This window comes from Larimichthys crocea, chromosome XII (genome assembly GCF_000972845.2).
Source record: "Larimichthys crocea isolate SSNF chromosome XII, L_crocea_2.0, whole genome shotgun sequence".
NCBI lineage: Eukaryota > Metazoa > Chordata > Actinopteri > Sciaenidae > Larimichthys > Larimichthys crocea.
In genome coordinates, this window is record NC_040022.1 from 10636352 (window position 1) to 10663455 (window position 27104).

Below are 27104 nucleotides of genomic sequence, written 5' to 3' on the forward strand. Positions count from 1 at the left end.
GTTTGGGATGATATGGACCGATATGGACCGCACCCATGTTTTGAGTAATTTCACACTTTTTTGTTCACTACATAATTCCATATGTGTTCATTCATAGCTTTGATGTCTTCAGTGAGAATATGCAATGTAAATAGTCATGAAAATAAAGGAAAAACATTAAATGAGAAGGTGTGTCCAAACTTTTGACTGGTAGTGTAAGTACTTATGTAACCAAGTTGATACAAATAAAACAATTGACTTTAACATGTACAACATACCTATATTGAAGAGAAATAAATCACAACTGTGACAGTTGGTATCTCATTCGCAAGCGTTTTACTCAAATGAATGAGTACCTCTACTTCTACTTCTTTAACTTGTACTTCCTCTACTATAAGTATGTGGGCGGAGACCAAAGCAATCGATCCCGGAGTGCAGATTCCAGATGATCCTGCCGATGACCGGTTAACACTACAACCACTTGAATTATTAATGTATTAACCCGTGAAAATGAAATAACAAGGGAAAACATAACTTAAATATTATTTTGACCATTACTAATCACGAATTCTGCTATTATAACTTATAGCATAGAATACATATTTCAACTGGTCACACTCTCCCCTACAAAATTAGATGTCGTCCCGACATTACATGTCTAAACCAAACTCTATTTCATAAGGGTGATACCAATTTAGTAGCTGTTCTTGACATCATAAGCATGGCTATACAACCTTTAAAAGACCCAGGCAGTCCCTTTTCCCTATACTGAACAGCCTAAAATCCATCTTATGCCTAATATCCTGGCATGAATAATGGTTGATTCAACTGACATGGATTTGTCCACATTCTCACTGGCTAAACTTCGCTGTATACAATGGGCTGATACTGAGGAAACATTTCATTTCAAAGTCATCCTTTTCTTTTGCTTAGATGCTGCGTTTGGCTGGGTTTCCAAAGGTAAGTGATCACAAGGTAGCGAGAGATTGCGGTGCAATATTCTTGATCTTCCTTTTCACTTTTCAGGCTTGACCTCATAGACTGGGATGTTATCTCCAAACTGACGAATCACAACATGAACATCCTCTTCCTAGTGATTACGAAGCTTTCCAGTGCCTCCTCGAGGTGTCACATTTCTCACAAGAACACGATCACCAGGATGCAACAATGAGCTTCTCACTTTTCCATCATAATGTCTTTTACTCCTCTCTGTTGACTTCTTTGTGTTCTCTTGTACAATTTCATATGCTTCCTGCATTTCTTATTTCCATTTCTCCATGTATGTCCGATGGTCTATCTTTCCTGTTTCAGAGGTGAGGCCAAACAGGAGATTAATAGGCAACCTTGGAGACCTTCCAAACAGAAAATAAAAAGCCTGTTACCTCACATCTGGTGCAGTTATAAGCATATATTAGCTTGTTCAAAGAGTCTTTCCAATTTGCTTTCTGCTTATCTGTAAGTGTCTTCAGCATTTGGAGCAATGTTCGATTAAAACATTCAACCTGTCTATTTCCTTATGGGTGATAGGGTGTCATTCTTGACCCTATTACACCACAATTCTTTTTCAGCTGAGCAAAGAGCTGATTCTCAAATTCGCCACCTTGGTCATGATGAATCCTCATTGGCAGTCCAAATTTCAGGGCGTAGTCATTAAAAATTCGATCTGCAACCGTCTTGGTAGACTTAGAGGTGGTGGGATAAGCTTGTGCAAACTGAGTGAAGTGATCGATGACTACTAGTATGTATTTGTGGCAGTGGGAGCTCTTGTCTCCCTCGTTCTCTTTGATTCTGAGCCCTGCCTAATTCCGGGGTGTGTGGTTTAATTAGCCAATCATAATTAGGCCGTAGTGTAATAAGGGGTAGGGTGTACTTCGGCTCCCCTCTTGCTTGTGACCCGTAGCCACGCCCACCTCCTGGTTGCCTCACTCCGTGCTCACATGAGCAGGTAAGTTAGCGGTAGCTTCACCGTTGCGTGATTTTTAGATGTTGGCTTGGTGTTTTACCAGCAGCCTTGTTCTTATCAGGCAGCGTTGTGTACCCCCCCCTTCTGTGCCGAATGCCCCGTGTGTCCAGATGAAAGCATAAAGCTCTCCTCCGAGCGTCAGACTCACCTATCGGTACGTGCACCTCATGATAGCCTGTTAGGCTCGCACACAGGAATACTAATTGTTTGTTTGTGTCAGGGCCATGTCGAGAAGCCCTGCTGTTTTGACTCCGCTGCCGTGAGGTCCGGTCTAGCCTGTCACCCCGGCGGTGTCGTCCGGTCATCCGTTTGGAGTCGGCTTCGACGGCTAATCGCATCCAGGCTGCACGCTCGGCCCTGAACGCCATGGTCTACTGGCCAGTGGTGTGGATTAAGGTGGCGTCGTGATTAACCGGCGTCAAACACTATTTTAATAGGGTCTCACTTTAATTGTTTACTTATTATTCCGACCCAGGTTTGGACGGACTGCAGGTTGAATCTCAGCTGTTTGTTTTTTTTTTGTTATACAGTGATTTCCGTTATTCAGTCATTATTTACCGAATTGATTTACTGTTTAACTGGTTTGTTTGTTGTTTGTCTGTCTGTCTGTTTGTTTGTTTGTTTGTTTGTTTGTTTGTTTGTTTTGGGTTAAGTTTGGTTAGGTCCTTGATGTCACACCGCGGTGAGGTCAAGCTGGGTTTTTGTTATGTCTTGTCATTTCCTGTTTTATTTTGAAAGTTAACTCTCCTCTCGTTTCAGGTCACTTGCCCTTCCTCATGTGTCACCGGTCTGATTGTCTTCCCCGCCCTGATTGTTTCCACCTGTTCCCCATTACCTTGTGTATATATTGTCTGCGTCTCCCTTTGTCTTGTGCCAAAGTGTTTCGTCTCCTGTAGCGTTCACCAAAGCCTTAGTTCATTGCCCACAGCCACAGCCTTATTGCTCTAGTAATCTTTTGTTTCTTCCTCGAAAGAGTGATTTTTTGTTGTAATTTCATAGTCTCAGCCTTAGCCTTATAGCTCTAGTGTTCTTTTGTTTTCTTCCTCGCAAGAGTGATTTTTTGTTGTTTTATCTTAGTCTAGCCCTTTTGGTTTCCAAGTGTTTAGTCTAGTGTTTTGTCAGCCTCATAGGAGCGTCCTTAGTTAATGTTTTCATAGTCTTTTGTTTTCTCCTCGTTGTGAGTGATTTTGATTTTGTTAATCTTTGATAAACGTAGTTCAGAGTTTTTCCTCCTCGGAGTGATTTTTTGTTTCTCATAGTTTAGGCCTATTTTTATAGCCTCACTCTTTCGTTGGATCTTGTAGACCTGAATAAAGCTACGCTCAGCCCAACTCTGCATCTGAGTCCTCATTTGAGTCCCGGCCTGACACTTGATTTATGTATTTTTGTTAATTTTGTTTACCTGCACCAGTGGTAGACCTACTGGCAGCTAGTATTGTTTTTCTTTCGTTGCCACTTAGTTGTTGCCAATTTATGGTTGATTGTTTTCTTTCTCTTTTTGTTGATTTGAATCCCACTGAGTGTTCATCTTGTCCTTTCAGGTGCTGAGAGCTGAAGGTGGTGGTCCTGGTGTCCTTGGTGGTGGGTCCCCTTCTGTGTGTGTGTGTGTGCGTGCATTGGGCACCCCTGATTTGTTCCTCCTGTTCGTGTGTTTGAGTTACGCAGGTGGTCCGGGTGCTCCTTCCCTGGGATTCCTCTCACGGTGTTGACCTCTCCCTCATTACCACAAGTAGGCCTCAGCCCTGATAGTGCTTCCCCCTCCTGGTATGAATGGTTGATTTTAAGTAAATTAGTCTTGTTAAATAAAATTGTATTTTTACCATCTGAACCACGTCTCCTTGCCACATTTATGACGAACCTGGCTGCCTTATAGTTAACAAGGCAATCTATTTCCTCGGGTATAATTCCCGAGGTGGCGTTGTCGGACAATAGTGAATATTCCCCCCCTAAGTATTTTCCCTTTTTGTTTTGTTTTTTTTCTTCCTCCCCATTGCTCGCGCCGCCACATATTCATACCCGCCTTTGCATTTGTCCAAGTGAAGAAAATCTATTGACACAAGCTCAAACGGCTGGGTGGTAACTATACTGGTCAAAGGTGCCTGTGACTCCTTACATGGTCTCTTTTGCTTCAAGCAGGTGCATGTTCTTGCCACATAATGTTCAATATCTCTTTGCATGTATGGCCAAAAGAATCTGTCCCTTATCAATGATGTTGTTCGATCAATACCTTGATGGCCCATCTCATCATGCGATTCTTTCAGTACTGTGGTCTTGTACTTTTCAGGGAACACGAGCTGTGATTTATTTGTGGTCTTTCTGTGGATAATGCCATTTTCATCAATATGAAGTCTTTCCCATTCATGCAGTAGACACCTGCTTTGCATACTGAAGGCATTAGGTTCATCTCCTGATGGCTTGTTATCCTGTAATTTGTCTTACTGGACCAACGTTCTCGTCCTCTTGCTGCGCTTGTTAGATCTCAGCAACTGAGAATGGTTTGTGGGTCTCACTCACTGCTGCACCTTGGAGAGAAGTTAGTAGTGGACAGACTGAACAGCTAGAAGTTTGAATCTCAACAGCTTGAGTTGTCGCTGCAACACAATCAGATGTCAATTCTTTTGTACACTGTTCCATCATCTCCTCAATATTTACAGGCTATCAGCATCTACATTTTCTTTACCTGGGCGATACCGAATGGTAAAGTGAAAGTCTACAAGCTCTGCTACCCATCTGCATCCGGTTGCGTTAAGCTTGGCACTTGACAGGACATAAGTCAGGGGATTGTTATCGCTGAACACAGTGAAAGTAGGTGCACAGTACAGGTAATCTCTGAATTTCTCTGTGACAGCCCATTTTAAAGCAAGAAGTTCCAATTTTCCTGAGTGAAGATGGTAATTCTTTTCAGAAGCAGTCAGTGTTCGTGAACCATAGGCTATCACACGTAGCTTATCATCTTGTTGTTGATACAAATCTGTCTCGAGGCCTTGGTTTGAGGCGTCTGTATGGAGGACGAAGGGTTTTGAGAAGTCTGGGAAACCAAGGACTGGTGGCTGAACTAGACAATTTATTAGCCTCTCCAATATTTGTTGGTGTTTTTCAGTCCACACAGTTGGTCTGTGTGATGGCAATCCTTTGCACTTCTCTACAACTAGTTGTTGTCAGGCCGGGACTCAAATGAGGATTCAGATGCAGAGTTAGGCAGTAAGCTGTTTTATTCAGGACGGGGAAAATCGTCGACTGAGTGAGGCTATGAAAAGGCCCTAAACTAAAGAAAACAAAAATCACTCCTAGGAGGAAAAAACCCTGAACTACTCTAAATAACAAAATCAAAATCACTCTCAACGAGGAACAAAAAAGCTAAGACTAATCGTATTAAAGATTAACGAAATCAAAATCACTCATAACGAGGAAAAACAAAAAGGCTATGAAACATCAACTAAGGGCGCTCACAAACGAGGCTGAAAACACACAAGACTAGATACAAAGTAACAAAAGGCTAGACTAGGAATTACAACAGAAAATCACTCATACGAGGAAGAAAACAAAAGATTACTTGAGCTAAGGAGCTGTGACTATGAACTATGGAAAAAGGCTTTGGTGCACGCTACGAAGGACGAAACACTTTGGCACAAGACAAAGGGAGACGCAGACAATATATACACAGGGTAATGGGGAACAGGTGGAAACAATCAGGGCGGGGAAGACAATCAGACCGGTGACACATGAGGAAGGGCAAGTGACCTGAAACGAGAGGAGAGTTAACTTTCAAAATAAAACAGGAAATGACAAGACATAACAAAAACCCAGCTTGACCTCACCGCGGTGTGACAGTACCCCCCCCTCTAGGGCCGACTCCTGACGGCCCAGGCTGGTCAGGGTGGTCCCTGTGGAAGTCTGTGATGAGGGTAGAGTCTAGGATATGACGAGACGGGACCCACTGCCTCTCCTCAGGACCATATCCTACCCAGTCCACCAGATACTGTTTACCTCGGCCCCGGTTGCGAACTGCCAGTAACCGCTTGACCTTGTATACCGGACCGCCGTCTATCACTTCTGGGGGCGGCGGAGGGGCGGCGGCTGGGACCATCGGACTCTCCTTGGCGGGCTTGATCCGGCTTACGTGGAAGGTCGGGTGAACACGGAGGGATCGGGGCAGGCGAAGGCGAACTGCTGCAGGGCCGATGAGCTTGGTGATCGGAAACGGACCCACGAACCGCGGTGCCAGCTTCTTGGAAGGCACTTTAAGGTGGAGATCCTTGGCGGAAAGCCACACTCTCTGTCCTGGCTGGTAAGCTGGGGCGGGTCGCCTCTTGCGGTCTGCAGTCTTCTTGACCCGGTCCCCTTGGCGAATTAAAACCTGCTTGGCGGCTGCCCAGATGCGGTGGCAGCGGCGAACCATGGCATGGGCGGAGGGCACAGACACCTCCCGCTCGTTGTCTGCGAATACAGGAGGCTGGTAACCAAATACACATTTGAACGGTGAAATACCTGTGGCCGAGGTGGGCAGTAGGTTGTGGGCATACTCGACCCAGACCAGGTGTTTGCTCCATGTCGAGGGATTCTGAGAGACCAGACACCGGAGGCCGGTTTCCAGTTGTTGATTGAGGCGTTCGGTCTGGCCGTTGGCCTCCGGGTGATAACCCGAGGTCAGGCTGGTCTTGGCTCCGATGAGTCGACAGAACTCCCTCCAGAACCTGGAGATGAACTGGGGGCCCCGGTCTGACACAATGTCTTTGGGAAATCCGTGAACTCTGAAAACATTGATCATCATGATCTCCGCCGTTTCTTTGGCGGAGGGCAGTTTAGGCAAAGCAATGAATCTAGCCATCTTGGAGAACCTGTCCACCACTGTGAGGACAGTGGTGTTGCCTTGAGAGACCGGGAGCCCCGTGACGAAGTCCATCGAGATGTCGGACCACGGTCTGGAGGGGATGGGAAGTGGCTGCAGGAGACCCATGCGTGACCCGGAGGACGTCTTGTTCCGGGCGCAGACCGAACATGCCTCTACGTACTCCCGGACCTCCGGCTCCATGGAGGGCCACCAGAACCTCCGGGAGATGGCGAACATCGTTCTTCTGACTCCCGGATGGCAGGAAAGCAGCGAGGTGTGGGCCCAGTGGATCACCTGTGGGCGCATATCAACCGGGACAAACAAACGATTCTCTGGACACCCACTAGGTGACGGAGCCTCACCATTAGCCTGCTTAACCTCATTTTCTATTTGCCAGGTCAGCGCTCCAACCACACATGAAAGTGGGAGGATCGTTTCTGGATCCTTGGCAACAGGCTCAGGGTCGAAGAGACGAGATAGTGCGTCTGGCTTGACGTTTCGGGACCCTGGCCTGTATGAGAGAGAAAAGGAGAATCGGTTAAAAAATAGCGCCCACCTGGCCTGGCGAGAATTGAGTCTTTTAGCTGTCTTGATGTACTCTAGGTTTTTGTGATCTGTCCAGACAATGAATGGATGGTCCGCCCCCTCGAGCCAGTGTCTCCACTCCTCCAAAGCTAGCTTGACCGCCAGCAACTCCCGGTTACCAACGTCGTAGTTCCGCTCCGCCTTGGATAGTCGCCGTGACAGGAAAGCACAAGGGTGCATCTTACCATCCTGCTCTGACCGCTGTGAAAGGATGGCCCCGATCCCCTCGTTAGAGGCGTCCACCTCTACCACGAACTGACGTCGAGGATCTGGCAGGGTGAGGATGGGGGCCGAGGTAAATCGATGTTTGAGATCTCGAAAGGCAGCATCAGCTTCTGGAGACCAGCGGAACTGCACCTTTGTGGAGGTAAGAGCATGGAGAGGAGCAGCTATTGCGCTAAAGCCTCTGATGAACCGCCTGTAAAAGTTAGCAAACCCAAGGAACTGCTGAACCTTTTTGCGGCTATCAGGTGTGGGCCAATCGACCACAGCGCTAATTTTAGCCGGGTCCATCTGCACTCTTCCAGGGGCTACGATGAAGCCCAGGAAGGAGACAGTGTCGGCATGGAATTCACTTTTTTCAGCCTTGACATAGAGCTTATTTTCAAGCAGTCTCTTTAATACTTGGGTTACGTGGTCTTGGTGGGTAGTCAGGTCAGGGGAGTAGATAAGTATATCGTCCAAGTATACATACACGAAATGGTCGAGAAAGTCTCTCCGCACATCGTTAATCATGGCCTGGAATACGGCCGGAGCATTAGTGAGACCAAATGGCATGACCCTGTACTTGTAGTGACCGCTAGGAGTATTAAACCCAGTCTTCCACTCGTCACCCTCTCTTATACGCACCAGATGATAAGCGTTGCGAAGATCCAACTTGGTGAAGATCTGGGCCTGTTGGAGCTGGTCAAAAACAGATGACATAAGGGGAAGTGGATAGTGGTTCTTTATGGTTATGTCATTAAGTGGGCTGTAGTCAATGCATGGTCTTAGAGAACCGTCTTTTTTTCCCACAAAGAAGAAACCAGCTCCGGCAGGTGAAGAGGGGCGAATCAGTCCAGCCTTCAGGGAGGTATCAATATACTCCCTCATGGCCTCCTTCTCCGGCCCAGAGACCGCGTACAGGCGGCCTTTGGGAATGGTGGAGCCTGGAATAAGATCAATGGCACAATCGTACGGTCGATGAGGAGGAAGTGAGAGAGCCTTGGTTTTGTTAAATACCTCTTTAAGGTGGTGGTAGCAGGAAGGTACGGAGCTCAGGTCTGGGTAATCAGGGTCTGCTTTGGGATTCACAGTCACAAGATTAATCATTGCGCCGTCATCACTCGGAGACGGTGTGGTTATGCCGTGAGTCGTACAATCCCTTCCCCACCCCATAATGGATCCAGTTCCCCAATCAATGTGAGGGTTGTGACTGAGGAGCCATGGACTTCCCAGAATCAGAGTATGTGCAGGCGATTTGAATAAGAAAAAACGTATGTGTTCTGTGTGTCTATTGATGCGGAGCTTGAGAGACTCTGTGATGTGGTGATGGTGAAAAGTTCCTGTCCATTTAGTGCTCTAGCATGGATGGGCTTAGCCAAAAGTTCAGCCCTGAGGCCTATCTTCTCCGCCAACCCCCAGTCCATCAAGCTTTCATCGTCCCCTGAGTCTATGAGAGCTCCTAGTGTGGTGGTAGTGGCGTGGTGCATTACCTTAACTGGTGTTAGGCGGTGTGGGACGAGGGCTGTGGCTGGAGGTTGACTCACCTCCCGGGGTTTTCTGGCCGGACAGGCGGCGACGAGGTGATTCGTTTTGCCGCAGTAAAAGCAGCTGCCCTCCTGCTGGCGTCGTCGTCGCTCCTCCTGCGTCAGCCTCGCACTGCCAAGCTGCATGGGCTCCTCCTCCCTGGCGGCGGAAGAGGGATAGCCGTGCACTGGCGATGGATAACGGAGAGCCTGCCTGTCCGGGGCTGTGAAGCGTGGAGTCCTCTCCGGTGTCGAACCACTCCGTGGTTGCCGGAGCTCGCGAACCCGGTTGTCTGTCCGGATGGCGAGAGCGATGAGCGGGTCCAGGTCTGCAGGCAGGTCCAGCGGCAACAGTAGCTCCTGGATGTAAGTCGCCAGCCCTTTCAGGAACACGTCGTACAGGGCGGCGTTATTCCAGCCGCTCTCCGCCGCCAGGGTGCGAAAGCGGATGGCGTAGTCGCAGACCGAGTCTCTGCCCTGTGTCAGACCGCTCAGCTCCCTGGCCTTCTCTCGGTCCGTAGACACTGGGTCAAACGTCATCATGAGGGCAGTTTTAAAGTCCGTGAGAGAGGAACAAAGTGGAGAGTCACGAGCCCACTCTGCGGTGGCCCAAGCTCTGGCTCTCCCGGTCAGGTGGGAAACCATGAATGCGATCTTGGATCTATCCGTGATGAAAGCATGAGGGAGCTGCTCAAAGTGGATGGAGCAATCAGTGAGGAAAGCTTTGCATTGGCCTGGTTCCCCAGAGAAACGCTCCGGGGGCGCCAGCTTGATCCCCACCCCTGCGCCCTGGAACGGAGCCGCTGCAGCTGCTGGAGGCTCCGGCGCCGCAGGTGGCTGGGTGGTCTGCCGTAGGTGGTGCACCAGCTCTCTCACCTGGCACGAGAGCTCACCGAAATGCGATGCCATCGCCGTCTGAAGCTCCTCCTGACGGGCGATGCGGGCTTCCTGAGCCCGTAGCGCAGCCGCCCGTTGGCCAGCCTCTGCTGAGTCCATTCTGGCCAAAGTGTACTGTCAGGCCGGGACTCAAATGAGGACTCAGATGCAGAGTTAGGCAGTAAGCTGTTTTATTCAGGACGGGAAAAATCCTCGACTGAGTGAGGCTATGAAAAGGCCCTAAACTAAAGGAAACAAAAATCACTCCTAGGAGGAAAAAACACTGAACTACTCTAAATAACAAAATCAAAATCACTCTCAACGAGGAACAATAAAGCTAAGACTAATCGTATTAAAGATTAACGAAATCAAAATCACTCATAACGAGGAAAAACAAAAAGGCTATGAAACATCAACTAAAGGCGCTCAAAAACGAGGCTGAAAACACACTAGACTAGATACAAAGTAACAAAAGGCTAGACTAGGAAATACAACAGAAAATCACTCATACGAGGAAGAAAACAAAAAGATACTTGAGCTAAGGAGCTGTGGCTATGGACTATGGGGAAAAAAGGATTTGGTGCACGCTACGAAGGACGAAACACTTTGGCACAAGACAAAGGGAGACGCAGACAATATATACACAGGGTAATGGGGAACAGGTGGAAACAATCAGGGCGGGGAAGACAATCAGACCGGTGACACATGAGGAAGGGCAAGTGACCTGAAACGAGAGGAGAGTTAACTTTCAAAATAAAACAGGAAATGACAAGACATAACAAAAACCCAGCTTGACCTCACCGCGGTGTGACAGTTGTGTGTTAACCTTGTTTTGTGGCACACTGTTGTCTTCTGTTGTCCCTTTCATCAAGTCATAAAGTGGCCCTGCGATACGTGAGAAGTCTTGTATATATTGCCTGTAATAACTTAACAAGCCCATGATAGCTCGTAGCTCACCTACATTGCTAGGTCTCTTTTCTTTCAGGGCTCTAACAACAATGGTGTCGGCTGGGTCGATTTTGCTGCTGAGACAATCTTTCCCAGGTAGCGAACTTCATGTTTAAACAGTTCACATTTGCTGGGCTTTAGTTTGATCCCGTACTTCCTCAACAGCTGAAGCACTTTTCTGACGTGGTTTACATGGTCTTCAAATGACTGACTGTACACTAGTGTGTCATCGAGGTAGAGGACACAAATGTTATCTTGCACATCTTCGAGACACTCTTCCATGCAGTGTTGAAAGGCTGCAGGTGCATTCATTAGCCCGAATGGAATCCTTATCCATTCATACAGGCCCCAGGGGGTCACAAATGCAGTCATGGGTCTGCTGTCTTCATCCATGAAGCCCTGATGGTAGGCCTTTCCTTAAATCTAATAAAGAAAACCATGAGTGGCCACCAAGACTGTTGAGGATATCCTGTACCCGAGGAATTGGCTGTCTGTCAGGGAGAGTCTTTTTGTTTAGCTCTCTGTAGTCTATGCAAAGACGTAGTATTCTGTCCCTTGGTTTTTGGTTTATACTGCCTGTTATATGGTAAGATACTGCCACCTTGTGGCCAATTTAGGTATTGTTTAAATCAGGAAGTTACTTTCAGTTTAGTCATTGTGCAAATAGTAGAAGTCAGAGAAAGACATGCGATTTGTGTTGCTCGTTGAAAACACTTGATACAGGATAGTCTGTAAGTTTATCTTCACAATAAGTTCATGTACATGTGCTAATGTAACAAACTGTGTTTGTAAAGGTGTAGGAGGCTAAATGTTGAGAAATGTGCTAGCTAGCATTGCTGAGAAACTCAATTCTAACTGAACAGAATTAATGTTTAACTTTAAATGAAATATATGATTTGAATGTGTAAAAAAGGAGAATACCGTAGATTGAAATGTATCTTTATTTTTGTACTTTTTCAGTTTCACAAAAAGAATGGTTCAAGTAAACACTCTGAAATCTTCTTCGGACTCCTGGACCATTTTGTTTAGCTCGCTGTCTAGGCTATAGGGCCATATAGCTGAGGGCAGAAGACGTAGGCTACCATCTTTTTTCCTTACACAGACAATCGGTGAGGCATAAGATGAGTTGGATTTCTGTACCCATCCTTGTGCAATAAGATTGTGCAGATAGTCTTTCATTTCTTTATATAGCAGCTTTGGCACTGACAGGTAAGTGCGCGCTATAGGCTCCATATCCTTTAATGATATGCTTAGTTTCAGTTTTTCAATGCATCCAATGTCATCATCTGATTTGGAGAAAGAGGAGCATTCTTTGCAAAGCATGTTCTGTACTTCTCCCCTTTCATGTTCATTGAGATGACTCAGGTCAATTGGCGGGTCCCATGGAGTCTCAGTGACTTGTCCACTTTCTAGCTTCACTTGACTCATGTCACTGAAGGGCAGTTATTGTCTTTTTCCACAACAGTAGCTGGATACACAGCCTGAACTTGCTGTACAGTACCTACAACAGTTCTTCCTGAGAACTCGATATCATGGTCAGTGGGATTTTGTACATCAAGAACAATGTAAGGCTGAACACCTCTTCTTTAGCTTTACCAATGTCTCACAAAACTCAAGACCTTCGGCCTACTGAGGATTTATGTCAGGCTCAAAGAGAAGTGTCGTGTCTCTCTTCACCGGCTGTGTCTGCACCTTACAGTCAATCTGAATGGAACTATGTTTGGGAACGATGACTTTCTCTTTTGTCGTTCTCACAACATAGTCACATGACTGCTCAGTAGTCACCAGGTCAATAAAAGTAGACAAGGGTAGGGAGAGCCGTTCTTAATGTCTCATGAAACTGCTCTCTTCTCGTTTCATCCAGTTGCCCTGTAATGCTGGTTGTCACTATTCGTTTGAATGACATTAAAGCCTAAGATGGGCTGTGAAAGACTTCCACCTTTCATCACTAGCATGGGGACAACAAATTCTTTAGGATCAGCTCCGCCTGTGGTTAACCCAAAAGTAACCTCAATGAAACCTTTACATAGCATAGTTTGTCCATTGGCAGCTGTGATTGTCAAATCATTTGGTGCATCCAGTAACTCAGAGACATCCTTTAACTTTTCATGTGGCAAGTGTTTCCTTTTCCATTTTTCATCAACAATACAGACTTGAGAGCCTGTGTCCCATAGTGCTTGAGTTTTATGGCCTTGTACATAGCAGTCAACAATACACCGTTTCCCTACCAAAGCAACAAGGCGAGAATGGCTGTCTTCATTCTTTGTTTGTTGCATATTTGTTTTTGGGTGGATGAGCTGTTTTGCTTGTGGTTGAGTGTGCTGATTGCATTTTTTTCTGTGTTTTGGCCAATGCTCAGCTTGGCAGATTTTAGAACAGTAAGTGTCTTTTTTACAGGATGCACACCTTTTGAGTGTATGGTCTTTTTCAGGGACTACCACATCTGTAGCAATGGTTACAATATTCACTTCCACTTTGCTGGCAGCCAGTGCACTTCCTGGGGCGTGCACGATTGAAAGGAGGATACTGGAGCTTTGCTGAAACTGAGCTGTGTCTCCTATTTGTCCTGAGCCTGGGGAAGACCAACAACTTTGTTGTGAATACTGGAACTGGGGAAGGGGAATACATTTGTGTGCTCCAGGTGAGGCCAGATACTGTGTCTGCACTGGGTTAGGCTGTTGAATTGATTCTTTGATCTGTGCAACTCAACGCTCAGATTTTTCAATAATGCCATGTCAGAGCATATCTCTCTCAGTTCATTTAGCACATCTGGCTGAGTTTTGCTGCTGTATTCTGCATTTGGGTTTTTGCTTCTTTCATCTGCAGGTGTATCATTCGACTAAGCTAAGTGCACGGCGGTTGATCGATGTTGGATCAGTAGTTTCTTCTTACTTGTCTCTCTGTTTCATTTGTGCAAGTGTTACATGTACTGGCCGGCACCACGTAGACAGCTTATATGCTCTCTCTGGAAATAGGAGAAATAAATGAGACAGGGCAAACTCTGCGTCCGTTTTTCTATCTCGCTCAGCAGAAAGAGGAGAAAGGATTTATTCAAACATTCATGAGTTAAATCTTCCTCTGTCATGAACACTCAATGTTCACTATGGCCTCAACACAACAACACAACTTCAAAATAACATACAATGTCTTCCCATCTTTCAGCAAATACTGAGTGAAAGTTTGTATGATCAAATAGATCCAAATGACAATAACTTTAGGTTATTTACATAACCCCGGTTCTCTGAGTAATATGAGTGAGATGTCTCACTATGGGATGCACGCCCCCGCTGCAGACCTCAGAAGCATTCATCTCATTACGCCAATCCTGATTGGCTGGTGAAACGTGTCCGTCCGCTCCCGGTAGTACCACCTACCTTAAATAGCCCATGCGGACGGCACCACATCATTCAAGATAAGCACCTCTTCTCACTCGCCCAAGCAAGAAGGGTTGTCTGGTGAGACATCTCACTCATATTACTCAGAGAACCGGGGTTACGTAAATAACCTAAAGTTCTCTTTCATAATATTTCGCTCGATGTCTCACTATGGGATGTGGTTGCTCCCGTATTGCCAGACAAGCTTATCTAGCGTCCAACAACCCACAGGGAAAAGTACTCTGTTCCTAGCAGGACAGCAAAACTGCTCGTGCCACGCACGGAGCGGAGACGTCCAGCATATAGAAACGGACAAAAGTGAGTGGTGAGGACCAACTCGCCGCAGCACAGATGTCCTGAACAGAAACTCCCCTAAATAAGGCCCAGGATGCAGCCAAGCCCCGAGTTGAGTGCGCCCGCAGACCCACAGGTGGCTGCAAACCCTGACTCGTATAAGCCAAAGCAATCGCCTCCACCACCTAGTGGGATAGGCGCTGCTTTGAGACAGCCTTCCCCTTATGAGGATTAGCCCAGGAGACGAACAGCTGATAGCTCCTCCTGAAACCCCTTGTCCTATCCATATAAGTGCGCACCACACAGACCGGACATAACGCATGCGACAACTGCTTACCCAGTGAGGCAGCAAAAGCCACAAGGTCAATAGGAGAACATGAGCCCACCACCTTAGGCACAAAAGCCGGGTTGGGCTTCAAAATCATCCTTACATCCCCCGGGAAGACCTGGGCGCATGAGGGATGCACCGAAAGCGCATGGATGTCACTAACCCGTTTAGCCAAAGCCAGAGCCAGCAACAACACTGTCTTGCGAGACACGTGTTTCAAGTCCGCTCCCTCCAGTGGCTCAAAAGGAGGGCCCTCAAGCCCCTCCAGAACCACAGCCAGATCCCACGGTGGTACCAGTGGTCTGGACACGGGGAGAAGCCTGCACGCTCCCTTCATAAAACGGCAAACCAGTGGGTGCTGGCTCGCTGTTTGCTCGCCAAACCCCACGTGACATGCGGCGATAGCCGCTAAGTACACTTTAATCGTGGAGAAGGCTTTTCGTTTGTCAATCAGGTCCTGCAAGAATGACAATATCACTCCTACTGGACACTGAAAGGGAATGTGGCCAATTCTGTGACACCACCCCTCAAACACTTTCCACTTACAGTCATACAGAGACCTAGTGGAGGAGGCTCGAGCACTTTGTATAGTGGGAATCACGTGCTGTGAAAGGCCCACAGCTGACAGATTTAGCCACTCAGGGGCCAAGCCCACAGAGCCAGGCGCTCTGGGTGCGGGTGGAAGACCGCCCCCCCCCCCCACAGAGTGGGGGGTATCAAGACCAGGGGAGGGAATGCGTAAAGACGCTCGCACGGCCAGGCATGCGCTAGTGCGTCTACGCCGAGGGGAGCATCCATGCTGCGCAGAGAGTAAAACAGCGCGCATTGCGCGTTGTCTCTCGACATGAACAGATCCACCATGGCCCGACTGAAATGGGCCCATATCTGTTCCACAATCTCTGGGTGCAGAGATCACTCCACGTATACCGGCGCTCCCCTGGACAACAGGTCTGCGGCCGTGTTCAGGACTCCCAGGATGTGCGTCGCTCTAGGGGAGAGGAGACGACCACAGCTCCACAGGATTAGTCTGCGTGCCAGCATGTGCAACTGACGGGAGCGTAATCCCCCCTGATGGTTGATGTACGCCACCGTCGTCGTATTGTCCATCTTCACCAGGACATGATGACCCATGAGAGACGGAAGGAAATGTTTCAGGGAGAGGAACACCGCTGAAAGTTCCAGAAAATTTATGTGAGACCACTGGAGGTCCACACCCCAGCGGCCCCTCACAGACCGGCCCTCGTGAATCCCGCCCCAACCTGTCAGGCTGGCATCCGTAGTGACCACCTTCCTGGACAGGACGGAACCCATGGGCACCCTGTGGGTCAGAGGCCACCCAAAACTGGAATTCCCTCATGCGGAGGCGGCCGAGATGGACTACAAGAATGGCAGAGGCCATCAGCCTGAGTAACCGAAGACACAATCTGAATTGAACAGATTTGCCCGGATGAAAAAGCGCGAGACATGCCCTGAAAGCTTTCACTCGGTCCGCCGAGAGGCGCGCTGTAAGTCACCGAATCCAGGGATAATCCCAGAAAGATTACGCCCTGTGCCGGAGACAGCATGCTCTTTTCCGTGTTCATCACGAAACCCAGATCGACTAGTTGTCGTATGAGAATACGTGTGTGTGCCCTGGCCTCCTGCTCCGATTGTGCCAACAGCAGCCAATCGTCTAGATATGTGGCCAAGCGTCTCAGCGGGGCTATTGCCGCTTCCGTGCACCGCACAAACACCCTCAGGCTTAAAGACAGACCGAAAGGGAGCACGCGGTACTCGTAACAGATCCCCTGGAAAGCAAATCTCAGATACTTTCCGTGGGGAGGATAGATCGGGATGTGGAAATACGCGTCTTTCAGATCGACAGAAGTGAACCAATCGCTCTGTCGCACAAGGCGCAGCAGGGATGTGTGCGTTAGCATCCTGAACTTGTATTTCCTGAGATATTTGTTCAGAGCACGTAAATCCAAGATAGGGCGAATACCGCTCCCCCCCCGTTTGGGGACCAGAAAATACCTGGAGTAAAAACCGCTCTGACACTGTGCAGGAGGTACGACACAGATTGCTCCTTTGTTTAACAGTGAGAGGATTTCCTCCTGTAAAACACAAGCTGACTCTCCCTAAGCCTGGGTGTATATTAATCCGGCGAATCGCGGGGGAACGGCTACGAACTGCAGCCTGTATCCCCGCGAAATCGTCTATAACACCCAGGGCGGAGCTGGGAGCGCGGCCCATCTCTCCCATCTGGGGGAGAGAGTGGACACACACCGCCGCCCCTCCACTGTGAGAGGTCCCAACCGCGGTGCAGTGGTGCCCTCTCTTGGCGGAATAGTGACATGGCCCCCGGGTGCCGCTGAGCATTTGTGCCCGGGAGGACAGCGCAGCAACGGAGCCCACACAGCCCCTGCCCCGGGGAAAGCTGTGGCTTTGTTCCGAGGGGGGACAGCAGGTGCGGGTTTATTTTGACAGAGAGGGGGAACTGCTGAACCCTCCGCCTTCAAATGTCCGCTTCTCCTGGTTCGCTCTGGCACGGTCCGTGGCAGCCGGGAGATGGGGGCGTGGTGGGCCTCCAGGTGCACACTCGAAAGCCAAACGGGTGGAGCTGGGGAATGGGGAACGTCCAGCTGCATCACCGGCGAAGAGAGGGGTGGTCAGGCTGCTCTCTTCTTCTTCCTGGCCTGGTTGTAGACAGCTTGCGCAGGCAGTGCGGGCGGAGCTGCAACCGGGGCTGAGGATTTCTTGGGCCAGCCGGCCCGACTGGGCAGGGGAGCCGGGGCTGGCTGAGGTTTCGGCTGTTTAGGCATTTTAAACTGCGAAACCTGGGCGGCCGTCTGCGCAAAGCTCTTGCGCGGCGCAGGTGGAGAGGGAGCTGGGGGCTTTCGAGGGAGGCAAAGCCGGAGAGCTTCGTCCTCCTTCTTTTTGGCTTCACACCGCTGTTGCATCGAGTCCAACGCGGAGCCAAAAATCCCCTCCGGGAGAATGGGCATGTCCAGGACGTCCTCCTTCTCTCTGTCTGACAGGTTGGCGAGGTTGAGCCACCGCGCTCGTTCCTGCAGAACCATAGTCCCCAGCACTTTTCCTGTGGCCTGGACCGCGCAGCGTTGGACACGGAGACACAGGTCGGCGATGACCGGTATCTCCTCCCACGCAGCTGAGTCCTGAGTTTGCACAAAATCCTCACATAACTCAGCCTGATAAGCCGTGAGCAGGGAGAGGACATTGAGCGCTCTGGCCGAAAGCGCCACCGTCTTATATGTCTTTTCAGTCAGGGCCGACTGAAAACGGTCAGACTTGGACGGCAGCCTGGGGCTCCTGGAGGACACCGCAGACGGCCGCGGGTGAAGGTGGGCCGCAACGAGTGGCTCCATCGGAGGCATGCGGAGCAGACCCAGGCTCTCCATCACCTCACAGTCGAGGGATGAGGCCCCGGGGATCGGCCTCCTGCTGCTGTAAGGGCGGTCTCTCCATGAGTGCGCCACCTCATCCAGCAGCTCTGGGAAGACGGGGAGAAGTTGCTTCGTCGCGCTCTTGGCCAAGGGCAATTTCTTCCCCTCGTAGCAGGACCTGGCGGTCTCAGCTATGACAGCGGGCCAGGGGATGGCTAGCCGGGCAGCAGCGCGTTTGCACACGTCGAGCATGTCCGAGCTAGGGAGAGGAGAAGCTGGTGTGCTGCCCTCATCTCCATCCCGAGAGACGACGGAGGCTGCGGGCTGGGTAGCCTGGGCCGGCGCCATGAAGATGTCGTCCTCGTCCTCATCCTCTGATATGAGGAGGCCCGAGGCGTCAACTTCATCTTCCCCATAGTCCAGTACCAGGACGTCTTCCTCATGCGGGGGGTCCGCGGTTAGGTCAAGCTGGGAGCCCCAGGTGGCACTAGCCTCTGGTTCCACCACCGCAACAGCCCCCTTCTCCTCTTCGTCCTCAATGGCTGCGCCGTCTGAAGGGAGATGGGGGTCATGTCCTTACCGTCTGCGGAGACTCTTGTTCGTGAACACCGCACAGTGTTGACACGAGCCGGGGACTTCGATAGCTAGCCGGGCATGTTGCAGCCCCAGGCAGCTCGAGCAGACCTGGTGTGGATCTCTGCTCGATATCTTGTTCCCACAGCGACAAGGACGGGCCCCAGAGTCTCCGTGCCCTCTGGTGTGAGGGGTTTTAGCCTCCATTCCTTGCGAGCTGGTGTGCAGGCAAGGAGTCGAGGAAGTTAACTGGTGTGCTAACTCTGAAGAAACCGAGAGATTAGCTGGTGTGCTAATGCTCGGTACTCGAACAGCCGTGGTGAGGCGTCAAGGAAGTTAGCTGGTGTGCTAACTGTGAAAAAGCCGAGAAATTAACTGGTGTGCTAACACTCGGCACTCGAACAGCCGTGGCGTCGAGAACAGTGCTGACCTGGCCGTGGTGGGGCGAGGAAAGCACTGAGTTCGATCTGGTGTGACCGAAGAAACAGAAAATCTCCAATGCTAGGTAGCGCCTGGCGACAGAAGCTAAATAAGATCTGTCTGTGGACAGTTTAGCTAGCTAGCCAAGGACGCGAGATACGCTCCGAGTGAGAAGAGGTGTTTGAATGACATGGTGCCGTCCGCATGGGCTATTTAAGGTAGGTGGTACTACCGGGAGCGGACGGACACGTTTCACCAGCCAATCAGGATTGGTGTAATGAGATTAATGCTTCTGAGGTCTGCAGCGGGGGCGTGCATCCCATAGTGAGACATCGAGTGAAATATTATGAAAGAGAACCATTGTTACTGCAACCAAAATGCATGAGCTGCATGAGCTTTTAACTTGTTTTTAACCACTTTTTAACATATATGAAATTTGTTTTTAACATTAGCTTTTAACAGTTTACACAATGTCATACATCATACATTTCAAAACCATAAAACCTTAACTACAAAAATGTTCAAGGAGCTAAAAATGAAACTGTCTGACGTGACTATAGCAACAGGCGACGCTATCAGGTGCGAAAATGCGGCTACTGCTACATGTACCTATATGTCCACATATTCAATAAACAAACTTATTAGCGGACATTAAAACATTCAGTGACATGTCAACATATTACACTACATATTACACAGCATATTTAGCTTAATTTGGCTATTCCACCAACCTGGAAATAGGAGAAATAAATGAGACAGGGCAAACTCTGCGTCCGTTTTTCTATCTCGCTCAGCAGAAAGAGGAAAGCTGCAAAGCGAACTAAACTGACGTAAAGCACAATAAGCACCACACTGCCCCCTGCCCCCTGCTGGCGACCCCACAATTTCTATTTATATAAAACATGGGTACTCAATTAGAAACTGAAAAGGTCCACTTGCCAAATTTCCAATGTTTCCAGGGTCCGAAACAGTCGCAGTGTATTTACAAAATTCGAACTCCAAACGAAAAAGGTAGTAAATCCACAAGGAACAGTTCAACTATGCACAAAGGATTTGTTCTGTCCGAGTCAGTGTGAAAAGTAACACTTTTTCTCTGCCACCAGTTCTTTAAACTTGGGCACAAAAGGTGTGAGAGCCAGGCATAGGCACTGGTGTAAATGTTCATTGGTAAGTTTACCCCTGTATTTGTTCCTCACCATTGTCATTGTTGAAAAGGCTGACTCGCAGGAGTAAGTTGAAGGAAACATGGTAAGAATCTGCAGGGCCATTTTCTGCAAGACACCTGCAGGTGCCATCTTTGTCCAAAAGGTGGCAGGGTCACAGAGAGATTCCTGCAGGGCAAGGTTTTCTTGAAGCTCAATCAGCTCTGACTGAAGAGAAGCAGCAGTAGCCCATGGGCAGACCTTCAGGGCTTCATTTGAGAATTCTGTCAAATTCTTCACCAGGAATGGGTTTTCAATACACAGCAAGACCTGTTTTCCCAGGGGGAAATCTCCAAACCAGGTTTCAAAATTTTCGATCAACTTGTCCAGGAATTCCACATAATTGTGATGTTGTGGTCCTGAAGCTTGGCTTTTAAGATTTGGGAAGTGAAGCAGGCCCCCCTCCTGTAGGTCACTTTTGAATATTTCCAGCTTCTTTTGAAAAGCACGGATAGCTGACATGAGGTTACACACTGTTATTTTTGCACTGGAGCTTCAAATTCAAATCATTGAGGTGGCAAGTGATGTCTGTCAGAAATGAAGCAATTTCCATATTTTCGTTGTTTTGCAGGAATTCCACAAATGGTTTTGCTTTTGGACTGGTCTGATTCAATAGAAACGTTTCTAACTCCTTCCGCAGTGCCCAAAAACGCTCCAACACCTTCCCCTTACTAAGCCACCTGACATTATTGTGCAGAAGTAAATCATCAAATTCTGCATCCACCTCTGTGAGGAATGAGCGTAGCAGGCGATGCTGCAAAGCAGATGACGCCCTCAAAAAGTTGATGAGCTTCATCACGGTTGACATGATTTCTGAAAACTCCTTTCCTTCCTACAAAACCATCTGATGAATAACACAGTGGTATGCAATGAGGTCAGGATGATGTGCCTTTAAGAGGGAGACTAATCCCCTCTCTCTCCCAGTCATACTTGGGGCTCCATCAGTAGCAATGGAAACAACATGCTTCAGGTCTATGCCCTGGTCTCGCAACATCTGCATCACTGCTTCATAAATGTCACTGCCTCTTGTATGGCCATGGAAGGTTGTGAGACCTAACACATCTTTGATGAATTTCTCCTTCTCTGCATCAAAAAATCTAACAAACACCATAAGTTGGGCGTTATCCGTGTTGTCAGTTGATTCATCCAAAGCCAATGAAATGCAATTAGCATTTTTCACAGCAGATTTCATTTGGTCCAATAAATCATCGGCAAGGACTTCAGTTCGTCTTGCTGCAGTGGAATCAGAGAGGGATATTTGACTTATTTTTTGAATGATGTCATCATTAATTGAGTTCCCTCAAACAGAGCGGTCACTACCTCGTTCATGCACTCCTTTACTACTTCAGCGTCAGTGAAAGGCTTTTTGTGCTTGCCTAAGACCCATGCTACTCGCAGTGAGGCTTCAGTTGCGCGCTCCTGCTGGGTTGCTGACCTGACTATCACAGTTCGTGATGCTTGATATGATGCTTGCATTTGATTTATTTTTCTGGTTCTTACCGCAGAGTTTTGTGGATTGTGGAGTTCTGTTCGAAGTGCCCATGCTTTGTTTCATAATGCCGCTTCACATTTCCACTTTTGACGAGAGCAACAGTCTCATTGCAGATTAAACACATTGGTTTTGTGATCCCCGCAGGCAGGACAAATGCATATTTGTCTGTCCACTCTGTCTTAAATTCTCGGTTTTCTGAATCCACCTTTCGTTTCTTTTCCAGTTTGGAGCACGCCATGTTTTTTTTTTGTTGTTTGCTGAAAACTAACTGATAACTCTATCACTGACCGACAGACAGAAAACAGACTCGCACACTGGCCTCATGTTCGCAGCTTCACTGAGTTGTCATAGTGATGATAAACAACCTGATATTTTGTTTTTTGATTTGTCGCGAGATTCACTACGTGGAAATACATCCAGAAATCGCATGGCAATGAAATCTTGCTTGAAAATATGAAAATAAAATAATAATAATAATAATAATAATTTTAATAGTAATATTTATTATAGAGAGATTTTGACTCGGTCTGGATGACATTGCGTTTGGGTCCGCATGCGGATCGGAGTCCGCTAATTGAGTATGTCTGATATAAAACATTAATTATAAAAAAACACAGAAACTACCACAGATGTGATCACATTTAGTGGGCATCACCACTCACAGTTTGGCGTATGTCATCTGTCAGTTTGGTGTTTGACTCCTTTAACTCAATAATCTTGCCTATGGCTTGATCCTCTCTTTGAGCCCTAACAAGATCATCATGGCTGATAGCTGGCAGGTGACACTGTGGTTGTGGGGGAGGATCCCAGGAGTGCTGCAAGTGCTGCAACCCAGGCCACATCCTTCCGTTCCGCTGCCTGACTCCCGTCGCACGCACTGCCTCGTTCGAGAGCTCCTCTGTACAAGCCACCCTAAATTTTTCCATGTCCAAGGGGAGGCGAGACAGTGTGTCTGCATCCACATTTGATTTTCCAGGCCTGTACCTGACGTCAAACCGGAAATCTGAGAGCTCTCCCACCCACCGATGACCCACAGCACTGAGCTTTGCTGTGCTCATGATGTAAGTCAGGGGGTTGTTGTTTGTGTACACAGTGAAATGGGGAGCGTAGTACAGGTGGTCCCGGAACTTTTCACACACAGCCCATTTCAATGCGAGGAACTCCAGTTTTCCACTGTGCAGGTGGTAGTTGTGTTCAGCCGGTGTCAAAGTCCTCGAGCCATAGCCAATGACTCTCAGCTTTCCATTCTGGCGCTGATAGAGGACAGCCCCCAGGCCCTGGTCTGAGGCGTCTGTATGCAGCGTGAAAGGTAGGTTGAAATCAGGATATGCTAGGACAGGTGGGGTTGTGAGGAGGGTGACCAGTTGCTCTAAGGCTTCCTGATGCCGAGGGGTCCAGTCAACAGGCTCTCAGAAGGGCAGCTGGGGGCGTTTGGTGGTTTTCCCACGTGTTTGACTCTGGGCTCTCCCTGGTTTAGTCTGGAGAAGCTCATAGATTGGCTTTGCGATCCTGGAAAAATCCTGGATGTATGAGCGATAATATCCCAGGAAGCCGGGACTGACTTCCTGTCTGAAAAACACTTCTCAGGTCTCAGTTTTACTCCGTTCTGTTGAAGAGCCTGGAGAACTTTGCGGAGGGCCTCCACATGTTCATCAAATGTTCTTGCATAACAGAGCACATAATCCAGATATGGGATGCAGCATTCATCCCTGAGCGTACCTAGCACCTCCTCCATGCTCCGCTGGAATGCTGCTGGGGCATTTGAGAGTCCGAATGGGATACGGACCCATTCATAGAACCCCCACAGGGTGACGAAGGCAGTCAGGTGGCGTGAACCCTCAGCGATGAAGCCCTGATGGTAAGCTTTTCCCCGGTCGAGGATGCTAAACCAGGTGTAGCCCCCCAGTGTGTCTGTCAGGTCTTGTATTTTGGGCAGCGGATGTCGATCAGGCACAGTCTTTTTGTTCAGAAGGCGATAATCAATACAAAGGCGTAGGCTGCCATCCTTCTTTCTTACACAGACAACTGGGGCAGCATACAGGGACTTGGATTTGACAATCCAGCCTTTCATCAACAGCTCCTGCACGTACTCCTTTACCTCCTTAAACAGTGGCTTTGGGACTGCTGAGTATCTCTCTGTACAGGGATTTCATCTGTGAGGGTGATTGACATTTGTAGGCTTGTTATGCATCCAATATCATCACTATCACGTGCGAAAGCTCCGGCTTCTTCACACAGCGTTTTGTTGACTTTTTCCTTTTGTGTATCATCAAGGTGACTGAGGTCGATGGGAGGTTGCCATGATGATGGATGGGTGTCAACAGGTGTTGATACAGCACTGTTAACAGTCACTGTGGGCTTGGGTGCTTCAGGTTGGTCTATGGCGATCACTTTTTCAACACAGTGGATGCTGCCAAGTGCTGTCTTTCTTGGTAGAGTGACTGCATGTTTAGTATTGTTACCCACAGGTACAGCTACATAGGGTTTTCTTGGATTTTGTACCTCCAACAGACCTTCACCTACATCCAGTTCTGTCAACTGCACATTGTTTTCATCAGGCTCAAATAGGAAGACTGTGTCAGATGTACTCATGTGGGGAGGGACTTGGCACTTGACCCAGGCTATCTGACCTGCTGGGATAAAAATGTCCTGTCTGCCTGTCCGTAGGCGCCCGCACTGCACAGAGTGTTCGCTGGCTTGGATGAAGCTCACCAGTAGCTCTGCCTTGTCTGATGGTATACACAAGGCGTTGCAGAGTAGGACGACAAGAGTTGAAATCATCTTATCAGGTTGTTCTTGTATCATCTCTTCCAGCACGTTGAAACCCAGCAGTGATCTCCCCAGAGCAAGACTGCTGACAAGAAAAGGCACAGTGATTGACAGATTAGGGTCTCATTCCCCATCAAACTGACTGTAAGAGCGACCCAGCCATTAAACGGGAGGACTTCACCGTTCACCGCATACACCTTTAACTGGTCTTCGTCACCAACAATGTCACTGAGTGGCCTAACAGGAGTGTCAGGTAAATATTTACTCTTCCAGTCTCTATCAATCATGCTTACTTGGGCCCCAGTGTCTAGCAGAGCACTGACTGCTAATCCATTTAGGTTACAATGGGTCAGAGCTATCCTTCCAATGAGTTTGGATAGGCGTTCCCCTTTGCTGTGAGGTAAGTCATGAGTGAATGGAGTGGTTGTCTTGTTTGGTTGTCTCTGTCTCTTTTCTGTTATTTTGTCTTTTGTTTTAGTGTTTGAGTCTTTTGTCAGTCTTTCATTTCCAGGTTGATCAGTATGACAAGTGTCAGGTTGGGACCATCTCTGCGACCTGGTCACTGTTTGTCCCTCGGCAGAGACCGGCTCCAGTTTCCCTGGCGTGTTGGTCTCTTTAGACAGCCCACAGCCCGGTGCCCTTCTTCACCACAGTGGAAACAGTGAAAACAGTCGGGACGATTTTGCTCCACACACTTGTCACAGCTGTATGGTTTCTCTCTCCTGCGGTCTCCTTTGCCTTTCCCGTTGTGGCTGAACTGCCCTGCTGCCTGTGTCTGCATTGACTGTTTCATGAGGTCGACCATACTGGTAAGCTGTTCAAGTTTTTCCGTTAACTGCTGGATCACATCTGGTTTTGGCACCTTCTCCTTTACACCCGGACACTGTGCAGCATTGACTTCTGACTGAGCACTGTGCACCTTTGTTAGCCTTTGGCAGATGGCAGGACCTAGCCTCCGCTGCCTTTCACTTTTATCACACATTATTTTCTTCATCTGTTTCAGGATTGCCTCATCTGATACTCTGGTGTCCACAAGCAATGGCTTAAGCTCTCTGCGGACATCATCATGTTTATGACCTAGGCCCTGATACACGGTGTGGAGAAACACATCCTGCACTGTGGTTGCACTGTACTTGACATCTGTGTCAGCATGTTTGGAGGCCAGCATAATCTTCTGTTTAAGTCCTATGACTCTGTATAAGAACTGTTGGGGTGTCTCATTGTCTTTTTGTTTGGTGCACATGAGCTCCTGGAAGAGCTCGGTGTTACTTTGCTCATCCAGGTGGGAATGGAGGAAGGCTTTTAGCTCCTCTACAGTCAGATCATCTTTATTCATCAACATGTCTTTAAAAGTTCCTGGCTTGATGACTTTGAGGATGGCTCTTACAACCTCTGCATCACTGAACTGCTCCTTTAAGCCATCTTCCATCTGCCGACAGACACTGTTGTAGCTGAGATCCGACCCCTGGTCCCCAATCTGACCCCCCTGAATCTTCAGTTCCCTGCGACGAAGGTAAGACAACTCTCTTAAGGAGAGCAACTTGTCATGTGTCAATGGTGTCGTGTTTTCACTTAAACCTCTGGTGCCTGCTACATTACTACTCTGTGAGGTGAGTCCTGTCTTTACAGATGACTGGGGTACAGACTGTGGAGTGGTTGTGTGTTTGTACTGCATATTTTTCCTACTCAGCTCAGTATTTTTTCTGCAGCTCTGTGTCATGTGTGTCCCTAGCCTTAGAGGGTGCCACGTGGGTTGCCCAAGCCACACCAAAATCAGTAACATCACCTTCATCAATTGTGTTAATGTTATCATTAGCATGACTTACATCCCCACTGGCCAATACATCAATTGCGACAGCAACTTGTGAATTACGACCTTGAATGACTGTGTCGATTACCTCCCTTAAGTTTAATAAATTTGCCATCCCAAAATCCTCTAACTCCAGTAAAGGCTCACTGGACATGAAACTGCAAATGTACTCAAAACAACCCTCCTCATCTGTCGACTTGACGCGAGACTCGTCCATTCCTGGCACTGAACCCGCTGACTTGGCAATCCAGAACAGTTCATCTGCAGAGAGAGTGAGCAGGGTCTTTTTGATGGCCCACACCAACCTTTTCCTCTCATAATCCGCCATAACTGCTTCCCAATTCCTTGCACTTGGTCACAAAGTCTAGGATCACAATTCATGCCCTGTTCCTGATGAGTGGTGATCTCAGCACGGCACAGTCATCATTCTATTTCCATCACAGGTAACCTCTTCCTCAGTAGACAGACTCTGTGATATCTGGTGATCGTTTTCACTGGCTGCAGCTCACTGGTCGCAATCAGGTCACTCTTGGTCCAAGGTTGCAGTATC

The 27104-nt window shown here is 48.4% G+C and overlaps 1 protein-coding gene across 1 annotated transcript; it reads right to left on the reverse strand.

The window, feature by feature from the left end:
• Window positions 1–14531: 14531 nt before the first annotated feature.
• On the reverse strand, window positions 14532–17532 carry LOC109139393 (uncharacterized). The gene is given in 4 exon segments (XM_027284981.1): window positions 14532–15573; window positions 15609–16223; window positions 16225–16410; window positions 16412–17532. Coding segments are annotated over 4 exon segments (2964 nt in total).
• Between the last annotated feature and the right edge of the window lie 9572 nt (window positions 17533–27104).